At 42.5% G+C, this 19,058-nt stretch overlaps 1 protein-coding gene across 1 annotated transcript; it reads right to left on the reverse strand.

Moving 5' to 3' along the window:
* Positions 1-1,338: 1,338 nt before the first annotated feature.
* On the reverse strand, positions 1,339-17,495 carry NUTF2 (nuclear transport factor 2; the record flags this gene model as incomplete). Its single annotated transcript, XM_082005594.1, has 4 exons — positions 1,339-1,452; positions 9,341-9,439; positions 13,976-14,047; positions 17,397-17,495. 4 exons carry the CDS (start codon positions 17,493-17,495, stop codon positions 1,339-1,341), a joined length of 384 nt encoding a protein of 127 aa, XP_081861720.1.
* Positions 17,496-19,058: the final 1,563 nt, after the last annotated feature.

Raw genomic sequence — 19,058 nt, forward strand, 5'->3', positions numbered from 1 at the left:
CTGACTTTCACAGCATAGAAGCAGCAATAGAACAGTCCTGCCTTTGAAACAGGGACTGCATGAGAATGCTGCAATACCGAACAGGGGGCCCTAACATCAGTTTCCAAGAAAGCTCTGCTCCAATTCAAATGCCAAAGCAGCCAGATTTGAGAACCGACCAGCTCGAATATACCGCATCCCCAGGTTTTCCTGAAAAGTCTCAAAACTGGAAATGCCAGGTTCTCTATACTTGGAAAACCAAGCTCAGCAAGGTGTCCTAAGCCCTTGAAAACTCATAAAGAATAGCTTAGTGGTATCTGAATGTGATTCTCCTCCTGTGCCATCTCATATGCAGGAAAGATTAATTTAATACATCCCTTCACTGGTGAAATACCGCCACCTCCAGGGTGGAGGACACAGGGCAGCCAACCATGTCATAAAAACCTGCACAGCAAATGCGGTACCACCAACCACCCCAAACGATAATGAAGGGAGGCTAGAAAGACACTAGAGAGCTCATATGCAGCCAGGGCTTTAGGGGTGAATACAAACTCCAGGAGAACAGCGCTGGATTGACAACCTGGGTGTCTGCCTATGAAGAAAATACAGCATCCTGTTTAGCTTTGAGGGTGAACATAACAGTCTTCATGACATCTAACTACAAGCTACCATGACTGTTGCCATCCTTGTATATTATTGGCAAAATACAACGGCTGAGGACTAACCGGCCACTGTTAAAAACTAAGCCAGAAGCCTGTTATAGAAGCTGCTGAGAGGGAGGGAAAAAGAAGTTGTACGGCCAAGGGCATACTTGAACTGGCTTCATCGGTAAAACTATGAAGTGCTCTTCGGTTTGAGAGTTTCATGTTTGCAGCCAGGCAGACATGGAAGGCATCCAAAGCAGGCGGTACCATATACTCCATATCCAACTCATTAAAACAATTTAAACTGTTAAGAAAATCTCATGGTTTTATTGTGTAATGTAGCATTGAAACATCTGAACAAATCAGTATCTGGGCTGTACAGGCTGCTGTTCTTTCATTTCTTTGGGTTATAGAGCATCTTGTCAGTACATAAACAACAACCTTTTGCATTATAAATTCTTTCCGAGGCATGCTGGTACAACACAATTTTCTCTTGTCAAATGCAGCTAAGTCTAACTTCCAAACATCATGCACAAGAAACTCATCTAGTGACAATGTAAACTCAGCAGAAGGGCAGGTCACAGGTCTTGCTTGCTCACGCTCTGCAGTGCTGCAGTTTTGTGTATGATATTTGGAATGTTCCGTGAGTGTGAATAATACCAGTAAGAGAGGAGGAAAAAAAAAAGAAAAGCACGGGTGCCTCAGGGTTGCCAGCTCAGCCAAAGTTGTGCAATGCTAGCCTGAACATGTCATTGGTGCAAACCCAGGCATCATTGATGTTCTTTAATAGAAATATCTGGTGGAATCCCATGATGGGGTCTTCATCAGCCTGTAGGAAGAGAAGGAAAAAGAGTTCAAAATGCTCTTTGAGAAACGTATTCCAAAACTCATGATAAGGCGACTTAAAAGCTAACAGTTAACAGTGATGTCACATGCTGTAAGATGCCTAGTACCTCAAGAGACACTAATACAACCAGAGGTTCTGTTCCAGTAGTGGTTTGCAGACAAACATCTAGGGCCCAATGACACAGAAATCCTGCAATGGCATCTGAAGTTGGGGTTTTCTGGAAGATTTGCAGGCATCTCATTCCAGCAGCTTCGCAACACTGATAAGAACATGCCTGCCTCGGTGCTGAATCACAGATTTTCTTCGGGCCTTGCCCAGGAACCAAGCATAAAATGAGGTGTTTTAAAATTAGTTTGTAGCTGCTGTACTTTGGATTGACGACAGAAAGGAGTTTCTGTAGAAGTCAGCATCAACATTATTGCCTGAATGATCTAGGCTTTTGAAAGCTCTCTCGGAGCAGGTACAGCTGGCCAGCAACTTACTACTTCCACTAAGACACTTCCACGGTCCAGGAACAGCTCAAAGGGAGTGAAGTACCTACGATACTGCAACAAGACGCTGCAAGTACAGGCATCTTTGCAGCAGCGCCTCAACTTCTGCCTTTGACAATTCATCTAGGCAGGTTATAGTGTCTGCACTATATTTATACTATTTTCTACTTTTGTAGTAATACAGTTAGAGGGAGCTATTTCTCCCACCTAACGTTTACCAGTGTCCTCAGAGACATTATGCAGGAATTAAAGCCTCCAAACAACATAAATGATTCCCAAATCAGCTGGAAATCACACAATAGGATTTAGTCTGACCAGCACACAGGACCAAGCTACAAAACAATCTTCTGATACTGACCATAGTGTATTCAATTCAGCATTTTTGGAGGACTTTAAGCTCTATTCTTTCAGCACACAACTATTCAGCTTCAGAAAATGGAGGAAATGCATTAAAAAAAAGGCATTGAAAAGCAGCAGCCAGAGGAGCACATGACTGTCAAAAATGCTGAATGTTTACTCTCAATGCTCTGCTGCTGTCCACCAAGAAAAGCAAGTGAAAAGGTTGAAAAGCAAAGCAGACCACAAAATAAACACCCCCCTCCCATTCTTTACTTAAAAAAGTAATATTCATGTAAGTGATAAATTGAATGTGAAACAGGTCAGCTTTAAGTACATCAGTTATCACAAAACAGCAAGTCTGCCTGCGCAGTGGTAGGATCAAGTGCATGTAAAAGCAGCATTCAAATCCAAAACTGCTGCAGGGATTTCACGGTGACAACTGCCTAGGAAATAAAATGGTGTAGATGAAGTGCAGTTTCAGTAAGTGTATGCTACTCCACAGAGGAAAACCAAAAATGCCCCTAGATGAGCTACTGCCTCTCAGGAAAGCGATTCTGAAATCGGGATGGACAATTTTTTTTTTTTTTTAAACCATCTCAGAGCTCAAAAGCTATCAAGGCAAGCACAGTGTTAGCAGTTATAAGGAAGAGAGGCCCAAAACCTGTAAGTAAGCAACTGCATAAATACACAGAGAGCACCCACATATCAAATCCTGCATGCATTTCTTATAATTTAAAAAAATTAAAATGATACAATAAGGAAAGGACAAGAAAGATGATCCAGCTACAGGACAGCTTCCTACTGAAGAAAGTGAATTGAGTATGACTCTCTAGCTTGCAAAAATGTCATCAAGGTGAGGAGAATGGGCAAGATAAATTACTATAAAACCACAAAGGACAAAGTGAATTGAGTAAGCTACTACACCCAGAAATTAAGAAGGCAACAAGTAAGGCCAGAAGTATGAGCAGGTCAAGTGAATGAAAGAAAAATTCTCAAGCAAGAGAAGTGCCAATAAAGTCACTGCTCAACAAGTTGATGAACTGGGCAGCTTTTTGTCACACTGATATATGTGCCTCCTTCTGCATTAGGCAGAGGCTCCGTAACAATCAGCGCAATGTGAACACAAGCGGATATGCTGGATTAGACCAGCCAGCCATCCAGCACATCACCATTAGCACACACAACAGCAGTCGTGCCAATTATTTCAGGGGAAGTATTATCTTTACTAGACCTGCCCAGAAAAAGATGCTTGCATATGCATCCTGAAGAGGTGGCCTGTGCACTGAAACTCATGGATTTATGCCCTTTCTAGCTTTTCCTAGGTATCAAATGTAACACTTACATCCTCGTAGTCTTCCTACCGCTTGACAGTTGGTAGGTTCCCGGACATGAAGGAATCTAAGAAATCCAAGTAGCATCAGAGCAGCGTACATTAAAGTTTGACATACAACTTTTTAAAGTACTTTGGACTAAGTTGGAATGAATTCATATTCACGTCAGCTTCTTTCCAATGGCTTAGTTTAAACCATCCAGGCAGAATCCTTTCATCTTGAATCACTTCTAATCAACTCTATTAGTAAATATTTAGAATACTCTCAGTTGCCCTATGGTCTCCTCACCTTAGGTCACCGAGGCACCTACTGCAAGTTGCACAAGTAGTTTTCACATCAATTTGAGCATGTCATTACTGACATGAGAACACTTTAAAAATATACCTCGGGGCGGGGGGGGGGCGGGAGATATCACCACCAGACTAGTTTTAGTGTAGATTTCCTCAATTTCTGATAAGCCTAGCTGCACTGTGGCTCTTAGTGCTTTGGCTTGAGGAGAATGTCCTCCTTTCTTATGCAATTCAGGACTGGATACATGAAGATTAAAAGAAAAGGGAATTCTTCCCCAAACACTTCTTGTAAATACGGCAAATCCCACTATGAAGTCACATATTATTGCTTTCTTTATTTCTTTCATGCTATGTCTTCACAGCATAGAGGAGCAGTATACTCTAAAAACAAGGAAAACCCTAGACTATATTTAAGGCGAATTAAATAACTTATAGTCTGTTCCCAAAATTCTGAATATATCCTCTTAACATATAGCAAAGACCCACAGTTGAGTGACTTGAGGTGCTCTAGAAGACTAATCCTATCCCGTTTTAGTTTGGATCTTCATCACAGCTCAGATAACCTCACCAAAACTCTTTACCCTTACTTTCCACTCCAAATTCAGCTATGTCCATCTCAGTATTTGCATTCCAGATGTGAGCCCAGGCTTGAAACACAGGGGCTTTATTTTTCCACAAAGCTTTCCTTTATGCAGTTCAAATTCTTTCAATGACATCCTTGAATTAAAATAAAAATTAAGAGTCACAGAATCAGATTGGAAAGATCCTCTGGTTTCCAGTCGAGCCTCATGCTCAGTATGAGCATGCACGACCAGCAGCATTGCATCAGCCACAGCTTTGTCTAGCAAAGTCTTCCAAGCCTCCAAGAAAAGATGTTTCACAACGTGTCCAGGCACCGTTTCCCAGGGTTTCAGCCTTCCAGTGAAAACCTTTCTCTTGCATGCAATCTGAACCTCCCAAGTTATGGTCTGCAGCCGCTGTCCCTTGTCTGGCATCACCAAGAACAGTTTGCTTTCAGGTAGTTGGAAGTACTTTACTTTCCACCTACATTTCAGGTGGATTGCCCTTAGCCACCTCCTCTCCCAGCTCCACAAGCTCTTAAACACTGGCAATCTTGGCAGCTTTTTGACCTCCTCCAGTTTTTCTACAACCCTTCTGACCTGGAGGCTCAAGACTAGAAAGTCTTCAGCTCACAGAGCCACGGGTGACGTCAGTATTAGATGCAACACTACTTTGCAATCCAAGTTTAGCTGCACAACTTTTGTCCTCTTGTCTGATCAGAGACAGTTTTACTCTTCCACCAGCACCCCACAGCAACTGTTGATTGAACTGCAGGCTGGCAACTATCCTTATCTCAAAGGAAAGCCTAATTACTTCAGACAGCAGGTTCTTTCAGATATTAAGCCTCATTTAACAGGCTTTAAGCAATGCTTTAAGTGTTCAGCAAGCATTACAAAAACATCCAGTGATTTTAATTGCAAATTTCCTTTCCCTTTTAAGACTAGGAAACACCGCATAACAATTAGTTATTCACAATTAATTCTGCAACAATCACTTCAAAATTCACACTCTGAGGGAGAGGCACAGATCTGCCACATTGCTCTGAGAACGCGCAAGCCACAGTCATGCTTCTCAGCCGAGCTCAAGTGACAGAAGAAGGAGAAGAGAGAACTCCTTACTCAACCAGGACAGCGAGGACTGCATGGAAGAGAGGTAAGGCAGAGGGTTAAACGTTGTGGAGGGCTAGCCTGAAGACTTCGTTGGTGCACACCCAAGCACCTTGAAAACTTTTCAACAAAAAGGTTTGGTGGAAGCCTAGAACCTGGTCATCATCTGCCTGAGCGTGACAGGAGAAATACGTTACTAGGTGAAGCACACTGAAAACACCGGGTGACATTCTGAATGAATGTTGGCAAAGTAGCATCGCGCCAAATGAAACTCACTCCTAAAGGCTTAGGCTGATGTTTATTCTTCCTAGTTGAAGCAAGCAAGCAAGCAAGCATGCACCCAGATGATGAATAGCAATCAAAAATTAGAACAGAATTAGAGTAAGTGGAGGTCTATTTACTATACCTCTACAAAAGGATTTAAAAAACCCCCATTACTACATATCCCAACATCCATTAAAGAGGATCTTTTATACATTTACTTGTAAACATGCTTTTCTATGAAAGTGATTACTGCACTGCTTCTGCCAGAGACTTGAGCCTCGCTAGTGACATTCACCTTACTTAGATGCCCTATTATTCTCCAACATCTTCTCCAAGCAGCTGTTGTGTCCGGTCCTTTCAGTGCAGACTTTTTCAGCATTCTGCTGAAAAAGATGGTGGTTTTTTTTTTTTTAATTTACAGTTCATACTCATATTGGCATGCTGGGCTGTAAACTGGAGCAGCACAGAGGCAGATATACATCCTGACCCCAGTTAAATCCCCTCCAGCAGGGGAGGCCAAAGGCTTAAAACAACCCGAACCCGCAGGTTTACTCAAGGCATAATACCCTAGTAAAGAAAAAATAGAGTTTGACAGTAACAGTCCCTAGCCCCATTATTTCTTCAGAACTATTCTTGTACAGTTAAGAAGAGAGCTGAAGCTTTGTGACAATTTGGTAGGAGTTCACCCCACAATATATGCAGGGAGTGTAGAAGGTTTTTCTGCTTTCGTTTGGGGTTTTTTTCCCCCTAAAATCAAACAAGGTCAAAAAATAATGGTTTAAGAAAGAAATACAAGATGTGCCCAGCTCACTCAATAATAAGTTTCTGCTGAACTTCTGGGACTAGCCATTCAAGCAACTAAGGCCTCAGAAAATCTATTTAAATATCATGCCAAGAACGACTTCTTAGAAAGGGTATGTTAAAGCTATTTTAGCATTATTATTTTCTTGGCTTAATCCATTAAAAGCATTATGTGTGCTCCTTCATTACATAAAACAATGCAAGTTTTGAAAAACAGCAGAGGATTCAAAAGCATATGCATCAATTGTACTGGGCTTTGAAGAATTTGGCTCACAGTCCCATGAAAAGGATAACTGAATAGTAAGCAGGGAGCATGTTTTTTCCCTTCAAACCCTGCTACTGATGGTCTTGAAAGTCCCCTTCCTTGTGCAAAATTTCTCCACAGTTTTCCTAGAGACCAACAGATGTGAGCTGTGCAGAACAGCCATGCTATTAAGGCAGCAACCTTTAAATAAAACTAATTATACTGCTTCATGGTTGCGTGTTAAAGTGTAACCTGTTCAAGTGGAGCTATCGATGAGCTACTTGTCCAAATGCACTAACTGAATGCAGTTCTTCTCAGTTCCTGTGTTGTATCAAGAACAGCACTGAGAAGTATTAAAATGGCTGTCAACACCTATGCATTAGCACAAGAAAAAGTGTTCTCTACATGTGACAACCAGGTTTGCGTACTGGCAGAAATGGTTACGATATATGTCATGCTACAGACTATTACCAATTATTTCATTTGTCCACCACACAAGGCAGAAGCAAGAAGTCAAAGTTCTAAGCTGACTTTGACTTTTTGGACACCTCCTCAGTGAGGAGCAGCATTTCCCAGGCATTAAAATGTGCTTTTTAAAGCTAAGATCGGAGACAGGTACACCTGAAGGGTGGAAAAATATTGCCTCTCCCACTAAAAATTCACAAACAAGTTGGATTTGATCATGACAATAGGCATACTTTAATCCAATATGTTCTTTCCAAGTACGTAGATGCACTATCGCGCGATCGCTGATTCTGAGTAATTCCAGCTTGCTGAATTATTCAGAGGATAAGAACAGCACAGTAAGAAATACTACTCCAAGGCATGGTATTTATGGAAACCTCCCAGACTGCATCTACAACCCTAATGACTATACTAAAGGATGAGAAAACCCAAAAGTTTTACAGAATCTTCAAGGCCTTGGTATCTTGCCACAGGATTCAACACAATCACTGCTGCAAGCTGTCATCTGCTTAATGTTTATGCAATAACTTTAAAAACATGACTGTGCAAAGCCAGGTGCAGATGTGAGTGGCCTGAGACATTGAGTCAAAGTCTTGGTCCCATCACTGGGTTTTGAGCACACCCAGAAGCAAGACAGATGAGATCAGCATGTCTGACTTCATACCTGCCCTGCAATTCAGTGCTTTCCATGGACACACTTGGCTGTCTTTCCTCAGAGTGTGTGCAGGTGGGACTGAGCAACAAGAAAGCCAGAATCCAACTTGCAGCTACGAAGCAGGAGCAACTTTAATGCCAACGCTATCTATGTTAGGCTTAGAAGTGGACACAATACACTGGGAACTGCTCTTAATTGCCCAGCCCAAAACAATTAAGGAGAATAGCTAAGCAAGCAGATTCAAACTTGCACTCCTACATATGCTTAGTTAACAGTACAGTCAGTGGAAGTCAGAATGTGTTGATACCGGAGGTGCCAGAGTTAAAAGGAAACCTAAAGAGCCATTTTAAAAGAAACTGGGTTCAAGTGACTCTAAAGACTAGATGGCTTTAGAGTCCTGACTTGGCAGCATGGCTGGACCAAACCCTGACAAAACTAACTGATAATTTTAACTATTGCTACGTTATTTCACACTTCTAAAATAAACGCTGCCTACTGTGAGCAAGTTCTGCCTACAGCTGACTTTACATACAGGACATTTTTTTGCACATTCCGGGACAACTTCTTTCATTGGTAAGTAATGTAATTAGCTTACAAGTCTGTGGCCCTGGTATATGTAGATCCAACATTTCCTCCGAAGAACAGGAGGCTGGATAAGTTTACGCAGTTCAGTAGTATAATGTAAAGAGCAATGTAATCATACTACAGCCTGAAAAATAATCTGATTTCTTCACAAAAACAGCTGTTTCAACAATAAGTGTTTGATCTCAGAGGCAATACTCCCATTGCTGAACCAGTTTTGATTACAGAGGTACTGGACTGCATTAACACCAGGACTGTATTCTTGTGTCCTCTGATAGCAAAGAAAAAACATGGTCTTATTGAAGGGTTGTCAGCTAACAAAAAATGTCTGCTAAGTTGCAGGTCAATGCATAAGTTACACCGAAGAGCACATTAAACTAGATGTGCTCATATTGTCTAAGAACACTATAATGTTGCTTTTAAGTGAAACTGAGGAAGAGAAATATTGATGCTTCTAGAGCCTATATGATATTTGTATGCACAGTAAAAAACATGGTACTTTGCTTGGCAGGAACATATGACTGTCAAATTACAGGTATTCTACCCAGGGCTGGTTATCTGAAGGGATGAGCAGTTTCTCGACAGACTTGAACAGTAGAAGAAAGACATCCCAATGCAAGCTTACCAGTGTTCCTTCCCCACTCAGGAGAGCATTTTAATGTTTTCAGAAATCAGATGATTTAGAATCCTGCAAAAATCTAAGACGTAAGCATTTGTTAACCTGTAATGGAAAGAGTTTACCTTAAGCTGTCCCACTACCATACTGAGTATACAGCTGTCAGGTGTAGGTTGGTGGTCTTGTGCTGTGATGCTGTGTTGTATTTTTTGGAAAGGGAGGCTCTGCAATGAAAAGAAAGCAAAATAAGGAAATGTACAGTCATTGCATTATCTAACTTACAAAACAAAGATCAGGCAAATCCAACATTAGGAAGTGTTAGACTATTTTGGTAGTACTGCGTGGAGAGTTGTTGCAACTCGGCCCTACTCAGGCTGGGTTGATCGTAAGAGTTGTGTTTTTCAAGCATCGAGACATGAAATAACGTCATCATATACAGAAAACAGTACTTTTTCCAAGTCTAATTACACTGCCTGAAGAGCTTCAGGTCATCTGTAAGCTGAAAGTTCACATGACGAAGGCACAAAGCTTCCCTGCTCTGAAGAGTGTTAAAAGATTGTACGATCTAATACTTGGGATTTACCAGACAACTCCAAATTTGCTTCTTTGTTAAAGTGGCTATGACTAGAAAGGAAGCGTCCTTGACCCAGAACCAGTGTTCAAGACTTGAAGTCCACATATCCACCTTTCCCCTTCTCCCCTTGATGCTCATGTAGCCAATATGAGTATGTCTGGAGTTAAGCAACATGCTTAAGGAACATGCCCTGAGAAACACCAGACACTGGGGAGCAGTTCCTCTCTTTCAACTTAGAACACATATTCCAACCATGGACAACTCAAAGCAGTGAACATCAAAAAGTCTGAAAGGCTTCCTAGAAGACCTAGGTATAAGAACAGGAGACCCGAGTCCTACTATCAAGGATGTGAAGTACAGACTTTGCCCTACAAGCATAGGGCTTCAGGAAGAATACCAGGATATCTTTGGATAATAGAGAACACAAATTGTGGAAGAATCAGGACCTGGGGAAGCAAAGGAAGTGTACAGAGCAGCCCTCTAATCACAGAGGACATTATTCAAGAACACACTCTAATAAAGCCTGCAGCGTTTCCTCTTGGCTAGGAGAACAATCCCAAGCTACCATGAACTGCAAAGTGAGCCGACTGGTTTGTAATATGGAATAGTCTTCCAATAACAAAAAACCATCCAGAGCAGTCTTTTCTGAACTACCAGAGAATATTTTCCAGGGTCACCATCCCAAACTTGAATGGGCATGCACAGCCTGCACAAGCACAGGCTGGGACATTGCACACCCTTCCTTTGACAAAAAGAGTACTGTGAAACCTGGTCCCACCTCAGCACAACAGCTTCTTGTTGAACAAGTCCTGCAAGAAAAGTCTCTCAAAAAGGCAGCGATGAAGGGGAATGAATGTGGTTGTATCCAGAACCCAGCTTCCAGTGTGACAAGATGCCAATGAGAGGTGAGACTGCAGGGAGAAGATAGGGAGGAAGGAAAGGTTTCAAAGTCAAGAGCCCTGCAAAATAGTGAGAAGGAACCAAACACAAAGCTAGGTAAGATGGTGCCTGTTTCAAGTATCTGATTGTCCCCTTCAGAGAAAAGGACCCCAATGGTCTGCCAGCTGTGTGAAGCAGTGGGGGAAATCCCACGGGAAAGAGTAGGGTCAGCTGATACCAAAGGTCACTGATTTCTAGGATAGAGAGAAGCTATCCTCAAAAGGATCGTTGCTTAGGGACATCCATCTGTACTGAAGAGAAGCATTTCTTGATATGAAGAGTACAATAAAAGCAACTAACAAGTGAGAAGCCACAAAACAACCAAGGCTTTTAGCAACCTCTGACACTAAAACTTGTCTGGGCTTTCACTACCGAAACCATGGAATCCTCCATGCGGTCAGGTAAGAGAAATTCTGCAAGAATGTAGTCGAGTAGCTTAAACTCACTCCTGGCAATAAAGCTACCTGTCCCACCTTCCTCCTGGGTCCAGGAGGCTCATAGAACTACAGGATTATCTCAAATGCTCAATGTAAATCAGGCTGCCCCCTGATTAGGACAGGCACTCTATTTGAAACAACTCGTAAGTCCAGCACCAATTAAGACCGAAGGAACACGTGTCACCTCCTGCTCTGTCGCAAGGTACAGGCGCACCAGTGCTGGCAAAGCAGTGTCTTGACAACCTTGCCCTCGTGTATTAGCATCATCTGACAGAGTAGGTTGAAAAGGTGCCATCGTGTTGCTGCTACACAGCAGAGAACTTGCTGTAATCCTGCCCCTTGGCACTTACACTGATTAATCAGCCAGGCACTGAAGAACGCAAGACTACAGCAGCGCAGAGGAATTCCAGCGTCAAACTTTCAGTGATCTGCTCAACAGACTAAGAAGCTCCAGAAGCACAGACAGAGTAGGTGAGCACTACTGTTGATGTTGATCTGCTGGAGGGTAGGAGGGCTCTGCAGAGGGATCTGGACAGACTGGATCAATGGGCTGAGGTCAACTGTAGGAGGTTTAATAAGGCCAAGTGCCGGGTCCTGCACTTTGGCCACAACAACCCCATGCAATGCTACAGGCTTGGGGAGGAGTGGCTGGAGAGCTGCCTGGTGGAAAAAGACCTGGGGGTGCTGGTTGACAGCCAGCTGAACATGAGCCAGCAGTGTGCCCAGGTGGCCAAGGAGGCCAACAGCATCCTGGCCTGTATCAGCAATAGTGTGGCCAGCAGGAGTAGGGAAGTGATCATGCCCCTGTACTCTGCACTGGTGAGGCTGCACCTTGAATGCTGTGTTCAGTTTTGGGCCCCTCACAACAAGACAGATGCTGAGGTGCTTGAGCATGTCCAGAGAAGGGCAACAAAGCTGGTGAGGGGTCTGGAGAACAAGTCTGATGAGGAGCGGCTGAGGGAACTGGGGGTGTTCAGTCTGGAGAAGAGGAGGCTGAGGGGAGACCTTATCGCCCTCTACAACTACCTGAAAGGGAGTTGTGGTGAGGTGGGTGTTGGTGTCTTCTCCCAACTAACTAGTCATAGGACGAGAGGAGATGGCCTCAAGTTGCACCAGGGGAGGTTTAGATTGTATATTAGGAAAAATTTCTTCACCGAGAGGGTGGTCAGGCATTGGAACAGGCTGCCCAGGGAGGTGGTGGAGTCACCATCTCTGGAAGTGTTCAAAAAACGCGTGGATGTGACGCTTCAGGACATGGTTTAGGGGACATGGTGGCGTTGGGTTAATGGTTGGACTTGATGATCTTGAAGATCTTTTCCAACCTTAGTGATTCTGTGATAAAGTTGAAACAAACAGAGCTCAAGTAGCTCAGCTGTGACAGAGGTATGCTGAAAGACATTAGAGTCACAGTAAGTTGATACAGCCCCATAACGAGCCATGGCAGTGGAAGGGCATGGAATAATTTTACTGCATTTCTTCCTTATTTTAAGCAGATGGATATAAGTCAGAAAAACTTTCCCTGAGGCAAAGTAGCATGCCTTCACTCACCAAACCAGACTGTGCAGCAGGCACATGAATCCAGAAAGTCCAACTTGCATCACAGACAGGGAAGGTAAAGATGAGTAATGCTCTGGTGGGAAAAGGGATGATCTGCACTCGGCCAAATCCAAGGCAGCATCTGAGAGACTGTGGCCAAGCAAATGCTTAGCTGGTTAGGTATGTAAATGGCTGCTAGCCCAGAAGTCTAAAGAACACTGGGGACAAAACCAAGCAACTCTGGAGCTTGAGTATCTCCTCCTCTAGAAGCAAGCGGTTGCAAGCTGTGCTATTTCTGAGGTGTGTGGCCTTCTCAAAGGCAACACAGGCACCTAAAACACAGATGCAAGGGCAACCCTCAGCCTTCACAGCTAAAGATGGCCTGGATGAAAGCAGTGATTCCAAAACAGCAGGAGCAGTAGCTGTGCAACAAGACAAGCATCCAAGTGAGAAAGATTTTTTTCATCTCAATGTGTAATAAAAAGGGTGTGTTTTCTTGATACACTATACTCTGAGCAGAACATCTGAGGACCTAACACACGGCCTCCACATATCTTTCAAGAGAAAGAAACTTTCTACTCTCTTGACAGCTTTTAAGTACACCCAGTTTTATAGTAGAAGCATGGATTTACTCAAAAAGGTAAAACTTCTCCAGGTTTAACTACACAAACATGGAGGGAAAGTTTCAGTCTCTACACAGTAAGAAATGGTTTCATCACACCTGATGAAGAGAAAACACCGGTTTCAAAGTCCTGAATCACAACTGCTTGCATCTGAACAGCTGACAAATGCTGCACTGAGGATAAGTCAGGTTCTCCACCATAGAATTTATTTGCAGTTTATGTACCAGAAAACAAGTTGTTCCTTGCAATAAACATGTTTAGCCTCTATCACAAGTAGATCCAAGTAACAGGTTTGCTATTGCTACTTCCTTGGCATGCTTTAGAAGATAAAACCACCTTTCATTCCTCTAGATCACGGCATCAGCTTATGAACTATGAACTTTAATAAATCAATAATATCAGATGCAATTGCAGTCACAAAATAACCTTACAAACTAACGGAGTCAATTAACATTCCACCACTAGAGCCACCAATGGAACACAGAACTAAATCACAAGTAACATTTTTTTGAAAACCAGAAGTTGGAAGCACAAGTGCCATGCATGTTCAAGAGTTTCACACTGCTGAAGTTGAAATCAAATTTCAGAAGCAATTACTGTATGATCTTCAGAACTGTTTCCCAAAACATTTAGTAAGGATTACAGACTTACAGAGAGTTTTTCAACAATAGCTGCTTTGCCCTGGAACTGCTGTCCTTCCCACGTAAGGCATGATGCATCAATCTGCGGGGAAAAGAAACAAATTCATCAACCCGCTTGGGTAACCCTTAAGCAACCCTGGTAAGAGACTTTGTTTACCTGGCATATATCCTTAGAATCCAGCTATTTGGAAACTACCTCAAAGGGAGATGGAAAGAAACCACAAAGAGCAATTGAAAAGGCGTGGAATAATCAACTAGAAATTAAATAGATCAAATGTCGTTATCATGATTTTGCCAGCAAAAAAGTTCCTGCCTTTGGATAAAAGTTGACTTTCAGAAAAAAAAAATCTAAAAGGAGACACAAAAAAAAAATCCTATGGACACAGCCAAGCATGTAGAGAGACTAAAATACATGAAGAAATCTGGTAAGATGAGTTGTATCACCAGCTTTTTTTCCCTTCTCAGGTACTGATTTGCATACCCTGCTCACACCCAGAAAAGTAGAATGTGCCTCTAAAGGTTTTCTAACAGACTGCCCTGTGTGGCATGAAGTGATTGAGATGCTTCAGCCTACAAGCTCTGCAGTATATGAGGGAGGGAATTCTGAGTTTGCTACGTCAGGTGCAACAGCAACTGGCAAAAAGCTTTCTATTCAGCTTAGGATACGCTGTTTAAACCAGAGTCACAATATCCTGTTGTTGATGTAGCTCTGCCTTCTCAAATCTGATTTTTAAGCCTTGCCAAACAGACTTAAGTTTCAACTGGTTTCCACTGAGCTCAAAGTCTGCCTGCTGCCATCTCTAAACAGCACCCTCACCCTGTACCTGATAGCCCCAGTTCTCAGGCACCCTATCACAGATGGCTATTCCTTCCATCTTTCCAAGTTTACATACCGCCAGGAAAATGATTCCCAGCTCCTTCCCATCCAGTCTTTAATTCTCAATGAAGCTCTGAATGTCTCAGCAGAAAATATCAGGTTCCAAAGAACTCCACGTGTATGCTCTCTGGTATATATTCCAGGCCCTGTTTTTGACCCACACTATAGCAAAGCACCACTTCTTTCAGCCACACGTGCTGTGCTGAACATGCACAACAGTCACAGCCACTCTAAAATAAAAGCTTCTGGTCCTCTATGTGTCATCAGAAGGAACTATGAAGTGCAGTGCGTGCCAGAAGAACAAAGAAGGAGACCAGGGGCAGCAGCATGAAGCTTTTCAGGGTCACAGATGCAACCAAGAGCAGTAAGGCAAAGAGCCCCTGAATACAGCCTCCTCAAGTTTGGACTGGTCCCTTTTAGGAAGACATAGACTTAATTTAGATTGCGTAATCTAAAGTCACACAGTAAGTCATGTGGCTGACACCACTTGCATCTTGCATGACATCAACTCCTGGTGTCAATAACTTGAGAAGCAAGGTGACGGTACCAGGGAATAAGGCTATCCTCTCAAGCATTCAAATTACAGCCTTCAAATATGGAAAGCCATAAAAGCAGAGAGGACTCAAAACCTGCCTTCCTGAATCCACTTCAGCAATCAGCAGGTGAGCACACGGTAGTGCAGGACGCTCTTGATGTTTCAAAAAACAGGACATAGATTAAGCAGATGAGGAAATACGCTCTTTCTGAAATACACTTCAACCTAATTAGCATCCACCTGACTTTCTGTTATAGGTTACCTCCACAGCCACTTGCTGTACCAACAATCTGGGAGCAACTGCTTCAAGAACGAAAAGCATCCCCCCCTCCATCCCAAAATCCCTACAGATGAGACAACAGCATAAAAATAAGATATTTCATTATAAGTAGCCACCCATCCAAAGCATAGGAAAGAAGTAGCTACAAACATTCACCTGCAAAACAACTGCAGGGAAATCACTGTAAACCAAGTCTTTGACTTAGAACTCCAACTGAAGCAGCTCAAGCAATTCATGGCAAAAGTGACTGGCCCAGATCCCTACCTGGAATAGGTGACAAAAGCTCAATCGACTTGGATGACACCACTAAAGGAGAAAACTGAACCCTGCGGTGGAGGTAGCAATGCCGCGTTCCTGCGTGCTATAACATTTGTTTGCTCAGAAGGCAAAAAGGTCACCAGTAAAAGCGCTTTTCGGCGAAACCTCCTCTAATTTAGACAAGTTGTAACCCTGGTGCATTTTAGCCACACAAAAGAGGGTCCCATCCTCCACAATTCAGGAACTCCACAAAACAATCTGTGACCTGCATAACAGCTTTCATGAGTACATTTAAATAGGTATCCCCATCGACTGATGAAAGGCAGAAAGACCCTAAGGGTGGAAAAAGCCCAGGAGTTCATTGTGTGGAAGGCCATGTTTCCAGGAATTTAAATTAGCCTGTACTTATCACCAGTCTTCCGAGGATTGAAGGTGCCTTGGTAATAACATGACAGAAACTGCTAAGTGCCTTTGTATTTAAAGCTGTGGATTGAACTTGGCTACTTGTTTTTCTTGCTTTATAGGCTCTCTGTATACAGCTGCTTGGCCAAAATAAAGCAACAATCTAGGAAATACACAACAATCCAAAGAGCAAATGTTATCACTGCTGGTGGATACTTCTGAGCTATAACGATGGTGTTCATGCAACAGTTTCAATCCTCAAGAGCATGGTGAAGCTTCATACAATTCATACAACAGATGAAAAACAGGCCAGAAAAACAGGAAATGCTGCTAGAAGACGTGTAAGACTTAAGTGTCTTGCTGAAACGCCTCAGCCACCCAGCAGCATTCCTCACTGCCAGTAACCAACTACACATGCAGAGCACTTTGCATGTTCTGAAGGAGTCTTCCCCCAAAACTAAAAGCTGATGTTCCTCGGGTTTGTTAGTGTCTTCAATTTTGGAAACCACATCTATTTTGTCCCAAATAAGGAACAAAACCAGAAACCTAATTTTTGGAGAAGTTTAAACTTAATTTTAAATTTAATAAAATCTACATATTTAAACTGGATTCAAAATTTTAAATCTATTTTAATGTTCTGAGGATTAATACAGTATGAGATCCAAGAAACACCTGCAAGAATGGCTACACACAGAATAGGACTTAAATCACATCCCACTTCAAGAGGGATTCAAGCAAATCCATGCCTGAAAATTAACAGCAAACCAAGGCTAGCATGTTTGCTTTTACAGACAATTTCATCACAGGATCATCACCAGCCCCCTCCACTACAAGCCACTCTCTACAGCCCACCAGAGTTTTATGAGCCTGACTGCCTATAGATAAGGCAGACAAAGCTCAAAATAGAAGTGAAATGTAAAAGAAATGCAATAAATAGAAGCAAGTGCGACTGCACTGACTGACATTCTGAAGCCAGGATAAAACCCACTATTCCACCCTGTGTATTCCCACACATCAAACCAGGGAAACCTAGACAGACAACAGGAGAGCGCCCCAGTCCCCTTTTTGTAAATACTTACATATATTGCTCCTAACTGAGTCCTGTCTGCATCAAAAAGCTGGTAGTAATGTTGTACAAAGCTGGACCCAATCTGCTCCCAGATAGGCTTGTCTCCCATTCTGAATCCTCACCTAAAGCCAGTGACTGTAAAACAAACAAACAAGTCATCAGAAAGAACATTCACATAAATAAGCATAGCACTTGGCTTGAGTATTAAGCATCAAGATCTGTGCAAACACAGATCCTCTCAGCTGGCCAGAATTTTTCTTTGGAAAAAGTAGGACAAATCTCACCTCTGTAGCCTACCTAGACTTTTGTGAAATAAAAATTTTGGATGCCAAGTGGTTTAATTTCTTATTATAGCATTTGGTGATTTCTAGAGCTGTTTCAGTGGGAGGTCACAACTCACCCAAGCGGAGAACAAGAACAAAAATGAGTGTTAGCACCTTATATTCACATATTTTAAAAATGACACCATCTGAAAAAGTTGGCTAGCGCTTGCTATTTTGACTTGATCTCATTTACTGTAAACTGACCTGTTAACGCGGATTGACTGCAAGTGGCTTACACCAACTGATTTATCTATTCAGGTCCTCGGGAATTTCACCATCCACAGGCCATTCTAAGGAAGAGTGTCCTTTCAATGGTACGCAACAGGAGTTCATGCACTAGCTCTTTGCTTAACACAAGCTGACTTTCCTCTTCTATCCTGTCACTAAAGCTGAAATACACTGCACATTTATCTTTGAACCTGTAGTAATTTCAAGATACAAACCATGATTTTTCACAGTGGTGAGAATCTGCAGTTCCCAGTGAAGGTAGTGGAAGCTCAGAGGCATCCCACACTTCTAAACATGAGTCCTTCTATTTTAGAGGGATTAAGCATCCAGCATGTGTGGCAGTCCAGACAGACCCAGACTAGAAACTATCATGTAGTATCAGGACAGATGATCGCTTTACCACGCCATTAAATTTTTCAAGAAAGCAAACTTTTTTTTTTTTTAAATCCTGATACCTCTCTGAAAGCCTGAAGAATTGTGCTAAAAATCAAAACGCAACAATGCTGCGCTCAAAACCCACTACATTACATTTTAAGATCCGAGTTTACTTCAAGTGAACTAAATCATACTTGCTAAACATCAAGATCTGCCTCTAGTCCCTCTGCAATCCCCGACCAGGAACCCTTGAGCTACAGGTTTGTATTGCAGCCCGGAAAGGCGTGAAATTCTGGTTCAGGACAGTTGTTTTGGCTTCCTTTAGATGTCAATTACTCAGAGACCTGTTTAAAATTTGACAAGTTCCTAAGAGAAGCAAAGAACATATCCATAAGATCTCCATTACCAGGCCTACATTTCTGTGCACAGACAAGAAAGCTCTCCTCATATTGCAGGCCTTTGGCTGTTTGAACTTTACTCACACAAATAGGAATTGAAATGGCCAAAAATGTTTACATTACACAAATTTGACTGGGCTTACACAAAAGCAAATGTCTTCTATTAGGTCAATGTTATAACAAGAGTATCATACAAGTTTTCAGGGTGGTAAATTCAATGACCAAAGTAAAATACAAATCAAGAACAACTGCTAGAGCTTAGACACCCAGACTACTCGAGAAGGTGGTTGGTGTCTGTGGAGCCGAGACTACGACAGCATATATACCTAGCAAGGTGGTTCTCCCTGC

This window comes from Phaethon aethereus (assembly GCF_964289735.1).
Source record: "Phaethon aethereus genome assembly, chromosome: 13".
NCBI lineage: Eukaryota > Metazoa > Chordata > Aves > Phaethontiformes > Phaethontidae > Phaethon > Phaethon aethereus.